The sequence below is a fragment of the Bos javanicus genome, chromosome 10 (genome assembly GCF_032452875.1).
Source record: "Bos javanicus breed banteng chromosome 10, ARS-OSU_banteng_1.0, whole genome shotgun sequence".
Taxonomy (NCBI): Eukaryota; Metazoa; Chordata; class Mammalia; order Artiodactyla; family Bovidae; genus Bos; species Bos javanicus.
Genome location: NC_083877.1, coordinates 33732530 through 33739541, shown reverse-complemented (window position 1 = coordinate 33739541; position 7012 = coordinate 33732530). Strand labels below are relative to the sequence as shown.

At 36.6% G+C, this 7012-nt stretch overlaps 1 protein-coding gene across 1 annotated transcript in view; it reads right to left on the bottom strand.

The window, feature by feature from the left end:
* Window positions 1-816: 816 nt before the first annotated feature.
* The window catches only part of FAM98B (family with sequence similarity 98 member B), a 33289-nt gene continuing 27093 nt past the window's right edge, over window positions 817-7012 (bottom strand). The window contains exons 7-8 of the mRNA XM_061430717.1: window positions 3795-3962; window positions 817-1633 (exon numbers count right to left, since the gene is read on the bottom strand). Coding sequence (XP_061286701.1) covers window positions 1262-1633; window positions 3795-3962 — 540 coding nt within the window. The 3' untranslated portion in view covers window positions 817-1261. The remainder of the gene's footprint in view (window positions 1634-3794; window positions 3963-7012) is intronic.

Below are 7012 nucleotides of genomic sequence, written 5' to 3'. Positions count from 1 at the left end.
TCTAAGCCTACAGCCCCTGCCCTGCACTAGTGCCATGATTTAAATTTACAACTCCTGATTCCCAAGCCTTTGACTGCTCCAACCAACAAATCACATTTAAACCTTCTCTAACCCTGTGTTTCCCAAATCTAGCTGTGAATCAGAATTACCAAAGGATACCATGGCCCTACCTTTGATCGATAAAGCTGGATATAAGTGTCCTAATCCTGTACAGCACACAGCAGCCTGCCTTTTAATATCTGGATACCTAAAGCGATGGCACAAATGATAAACCAATTTGCAGAAATTTTTCTCACAATACCATGTAAAATTGGTACATGTCTTTGTTCCTTTACAGTAATTCTGACCTCAGTCTTTAATTCTGCTCTGTGAAACAAAATCATACAGATTTCAAATCCAGTTGGAAAGTAAATGTGTGTGGACGGAAAAGCCTGGTAGGCTGCAGTCCATGGGGTCGCTAAGAGTCGGACATGACTGAGCGACTTCACTTTCACTTTTCACTTTCATGCATTGGAGAAGGCAATGGCAACCCACTCCAGTGTTCTTGCCTGGAGAGTCCCAGGGACGGAGAGGCTGGTAGGCTGCCATCTATGGGGTTGCACAGAGTCGGACACAACTGAAGCAACTTAGCAGCAGCAGCAGCAGCAAAAAATAGATTTGGGCTTCAATTATTGGAATTTTAACGGAAACCTGGCCAGAGGAATTGCTCATATACAAGAAAAACACAAGTCACGAGAACTTCTTACTGAACACAATTATCAGTCTCTTTTCCTATTTTGTAAAATAGAATTAACAAATACAAAACAGCCACAGGACTACAGATGAGGCAATAAGTTTATATTCCTTTCCACTACAAGTGGGATCATTTATGTGTCTCAGACCTGAATAAAATACAGGTAACAATCTAAATTCAATCATGACAATAAAATACTTTCCATTTTCCAAGTTTGATGGTAATAATATATTTACACTTTTAAAAATATTTTTTCCTCATTTTTTTGTTTTTTAAAAAGACAGAACATGCTCAAGAGTACACAGAGTGTGGAAAAAATCATCACTTTGTCTAAGAGATCAAACAGTAGTATAAAATAATGTTCTTTTACATAGTCAGGCCAATATCAATCAAGCCAATTCAAGAATGATACCATCAGGGAATCTAACATGGTATTTACTTCAAAGATGACACTCAAGTAGTTATTTAGAATACTATGCCTAATGCACCTATCAAGAAGTAAGCACTGCTATCTAAATTTTGTGGCTTTTAATATCTTCTATATCCACCACCACCTCCTCCATACGGATCTCCATAACCTCTTCCACCATAGCCTCCTCTTCCTCCATAGCCCCCTCTTCCACCATAATCTCCCCTCCCACCATAATCTCCCCTGCCTTGGAAACCTCCTCTACCACCCCCTCCCCCAGCACCTCCCCACCCTCCGCCTCCTCCCCCTCCCCATCCCCCGCCTCCTCCCCCACCACCTCTCCCACTCCCACCACCTCCTCTGCCACCTCCACCACCCCAACCACCCCTTCCACTGCCTTCCTGTCTCTTTTGCCAAGGCGGCATCTCAGGGGGTGGTGGTTCAATTTCATTCGGCCGTCCTCCCCTGTCAGGCACCCTTCCCATCAGCACCTGTATAAAGAAATACTTTCTTTCAGTTTCCAATATTATAAAAGTTAAAACTTACTTAAAGGATGCAAGCAATATTGAAGTTATTGTTCTAATAAAGAAACAGAAGCCAAATATTTTAGGACATGAAAGTACCAGACATGGCAATATGAATTAATATTGAAAATATAAAAGTGATGTGTGACAAATTCCTCACAATGTGCTGTTATTTTAAACAGTGTGGGAGAATATTTATGAAACTTAAGAACTTGCTTAAACCTTTTTAGTAAATTTTATAACAAATGTAGTACCCATCACACTAAGAAAACTTTTTAGCAAAACATTTACAATGTACGTAAACTTCATACCCTATACAACTTAACTCCTATCCATATTCACTTACACAACTCTGGACTTTCTATTGCCACTGGTTTGGTAACAGACTATGCCATAAAAGACTATTTCTAAGCACATTTTATTTCAACAAAGTATGAAGTACATATGATAACACATGGGTGTAATACGGGCAGAGATGAAGGTTATCAACTGCACAGAGCTATAAGGATTTTTCATGAACTATTCCTTTTTTTATGAGAAACTTACGCTAACTTTCAATGATACTAATTACTATATTATAAAAAAAATAAAGACTTAATACACTTCCTTAACCATGCTTCATAATATTTCACAGGATAAACTAAGGAAGAGTTTGCTTCAAGTACCCAAACTTCTGTAGAAAGGAACTATTTTATATGTCCATGAACAGAGACCAATAGGAAGCAAATCATTTCCTGCTAGTGTCTTTCAGTAAAGATAAACCAAATGTGCCTCAGCCAAAATGACCTATCATTTGTGTTCTACTTTCCTGATCCTCTAATCAAGATCATGTTTTACTACTTAGTATCATAAATGAAGACAAAAAAGTACAAATTCCTCACTGTTGGACAAGCTTCAAAGTACACATATATTCTTCAAAGTACACTATAAAGTTGGTAATACTGTCCTAATCACCAAATCCAAAACCAGCTTTTCTTGGTTGGTGTCCTCAATGCTGTCTCCACCAAACATTCAATGTCGGTGGATATACAGGGACGCTGTTCCAAGATCTGATAGTAAGACTGCCCTCAAATAATTAGACTATCAATTACAAACTCAGAAAAGAGACAGGCAATATCACTTAAGAGAACTCTTGATCCAGAAAGACCTTGATGCAAGATATAAAGTAACATATTTAAAAACAGAACACTTTCAGAATAGAGGCTGCTAAGTCACTTCAGTCGTGTTTGACTCTGTGCGACCCCATAGACGGCAGCCCACCAGGCTCCCCCGTCCTTGGGATTCTCCAGGCAGGAACACTGGAGTGGGTTGCCATTGCCTTCTCCTCAGAATAGAGGAGGCTGATCTAAAATGGAAACAGGAAGGCCCAAACACTGGTGCCTAACTTAACGATAATTAGCAAACTGACTGTATACAACCATCTCCTGATATAGGACACCTTTCTCACTGCACTGAGAAGTGATATTGTAAAATTACCCAAGTCCCGTACTTCTTTCGGCTGTTTTATAGTAAAGTTTGTCATAGAGTACTCTAACTGAAGAGTATATGCTAGACAAGCTGATATAAACATTCTAAATTATCTTATTGTTGCTGCCACTGTTGTAGAGTAAAAAATTCAGACAGTCTGAGTTGATTTAAGACCACTGTCAGAGAAATGGACCCATACTCTGAATCAGGAAATGGAACATTCAAGAGATTTTGCAATTTCTAAATTGCAGAAGTGATTTCTCTAAGTAAATAGTAGAGCTCGGATGTGAACCCAAACCTGTATGACTCTAAAGCACATACGCTTTCCTCTAAACCACGGATCTCACGAGTATGTGTGAGTATACAAAATGACTCCTACAGATTTTTTACTGACAAAAAATGGTAAGATTATTGGAAAGAAGGCAAATAATTCTGGCTAATGATACTGATAAAAATAATTCTTAATTCCTCTAATTCAGATAAAACTGTGATTTATGAATACAGAAATTCAAATAAACATGCACATAGAAAACATTAGTAAGCCTAAACTGATTCTCTTTTCTAAGAGTTCACTGGGATGAAAAATGGATTAAAATCTGTAAAAACATCAATCAAGGATATTATAAATTCTTTCTCCACTGTATTTAAAAGAAAAACCAACCTTATTAATGGCACATGCTGTCTTCTCCCGGCTGGATCCACTACTTGTCCTGATGATCTTGGACAGATCTTCACGGGCAGCAAGTAAATGTGCCAAGGTTATTGTTGTCTTGGGTGACAAAGCATAACGCTTAGGTTGGTAAATTCTTGCTATGTCATCTGTTTTTAACTAAATGACAAAAGTCAGGGGGAAAAAGGAACCAAAGAACATTTCAGTGAAAGAGCAATGGCAATCATGATCTTCAGAAAAAAAAAAAAAAAGATAAAACACAAGCAAAGAAAAAAACAGCAAAACATTCAAATATCTGATAATCTGTTAGTAGAATGAAGGGGAAAAAAAAGAGACCAAGAAATGCTAAAAGACCATGTAACTACCCATAACAACTCATTTTAAAAGTAACACAAAAAAGATTCCACTCCTATTACCAAAGAGCAAAATACCTAAAAATAGCTTTACTGAAAACACACATACAGAAACTTTAAGAAGAAAACATTAGTAAATCTACAAAAACAAAAGGAGAGCTTGAATAAATGGCGAGAAATACCATGTTTCTGAATGGGGACATTGAGTATTGTCAGTTTTCCTTGCAATTAATTTATACATTTACCGCAGTCCTCTTGGGATGTATTTTTAGTGGAGCAGGGAGGTAAGGGATATCTACAGTTAACTCAGAAATGAAATGTGTATGAAATGACTAAAAGAATTTTGGAAAGAGTTTTATCATCTATTAACAGGTAATATGAAATTATTCATCATTGCCTTAACAACTTACATTCACTGACTACTTGTTAAAAGTGCTATGATATTCTTCATTTAATATCATTTCTTTAATCCTCAAAACATCCTTTTAGACTGGTTGTACAGGTACGCTATCCTACCTCACTCTAATTAAATGGAACTTGTTGAAGGGAGGGAATGAACTGATGAAACAAAAGGGGCAGTTAAGATTCCCGGCCTCAAAATTTATGAATACAAGACGAAGCAGCAAAGATCAGTGAGACAAAAGACATGGAGGAAACTTAAATGCCTATTATTAAATGAAAGAAGCTAATCTGAAAATAATAATCTGTATGATTCCAACCATATGAAATTCTGAAAAAAGCAAAACTAGAGAGATAATAAAAAAAATATCAATGGGTTGCTAAGGTTGTGGGGAGGGAGGGAAGAATAGGCAAAGAAGAGAAGATTTTTAGGGCAGTGAGAATACTCTGTATGATACTATAATGGTGGATATACCTCTTTGCATATCTTCTCAAACCCACAGAATGTACAGCACCAAGAGTGAAACCTAATGTAAGCTACAGACTTTGGATAATAATGATGTATCAATGTAGGTTCATCAACTGCAAAAATTTACTACACTGGTGGTGGACGTTGATGATGGGGCTAAGTATATGTGAAAGCAAGGGCCAAATGGAAATCTCAGAACCCTCTGTTCAATATTGCTATGAACCTAAAACTGCTCTAAAAAATAAAGAATATTAAAACATAAAAAAGGATCAATGAGAAAACATTTTTTTAAATGGTGCTGGAATGAACTATTGTCTATTTGTAAAATAATAATAATAATGCATAACCTATAACAAGGGATTCCAAATATAACAAACGTTCATTGTTTAACTAGAGCAACTATATGCCAATACAATGGACAACCTAGAGAAAAGGACAAATTCTTAGAAAGACACAACCTTCCAAAACTGAACCAGAAAGAAACAGAAAATATGAACAAGTCATCAGAATTTGTAAATTGAATCAGTAATATAAAAACGTCTAACAAAAGTCCAGGACCAGACAGCTTCACTGGTGAATTCTATCAAGCATGTAGTGAAGAGTTAACACCTATCCTTCTCAAACTATTTCAAAAACTTGGCAGAGGAAGGAACACTCCCAAGTTCATTCTATGAGGCCACACCTTGATGCCAAAACCAAAGATATAAAAAAAGAAAATTACAGGATAATATCACTGATGAACATGGATGCAAAAATCCTCAAAAAAATACTAGCAAACCAAATCCAACAACACATTAAAACAATCAGACACCATGATTGAGTGGGATTTATCCCAGGGATGCAAGGACTCTTCAACATAGGTAAAATCAATCAATCTGATATATCACGTTAACAAACTGAAGAATAAAACCATATGATTATCTTAACAGATGCAGAAAAAGCTTTTGACAAAATTCAACACCAATTTCAGATAAAACTCTCCAGAATGTGGACACAGAGGGAACATACCTCAACTTAATAAAGGCCATACATGACAAACCCACAGCAAAATCATTCTCAATGGTGAAAAATTGTAAGCATTTCCTCTAAGATCAGGAACAAGACAAGGATGTTCACTCTCACCACTTTTATTCAACATAGTTTTGGAAGTCCTACTCATGGCAATTAGAGAAGAAAAAGAAATAAAAGGAATCCAAATTGGAAAAGAAGTAAGTAAAACTGTCACGTTTGAAGATGATATAATACTATACATAGAAAATCCTAAAGCTGCAACCAGAAAACTACTAGAGCTTAAAGAATTTGGCAAAACTGCAGAATATACAATTAAAACACAGAAATCTCTTGCATTCCTATCCATTAACAATGAAAGACTAGAAAAAGAAATTAGGGAAACAATCTCATTTACCATCACATGAAAATGCCTAAGAGCTTCCCAGGTGGTGCTAGTGGTAAAGAATCTGCCTGCCAATGCAGGAGACATAAGAGGTGCAGGTTCAATCTCTGAGTTGGGAAGATCCCCTAGAGGAAGAAATGGCAACCCACTCCAGTATCCTTGCTGGGAGAATCCCATGGACAGAAGAGCCTTGTGGGCTACAGTCCATGGGTCATAGAGAGTCAGACATGACTGAGCACAAAAAGCATAAAATACCTGAACTCGGAAAACTGTAAGATACTGATTAAAGAAATCAAAGATGACACAAACAGATGGAAAGATATATACCATGTTCTCAGATCGGAACAATCAATATTCAAAATGACTATACTACCCAAAGTAATCTACAGATTCAATGCAATCCCTAACAAATTACTAATATCATTTTTCACAGAATTAGAAAACTTACAATTTGTATGGAGACACAAAAGACCTCAAAAAGTCAAGGCAATCTTGAGAAAGAAAAACAGAGCTGGAGGAATCAGGCTCCCTGACTTCAGATTATACTACAATGCTAAATAGTAGGGTATATAAATCAAAAGGATAGAAAGCACTT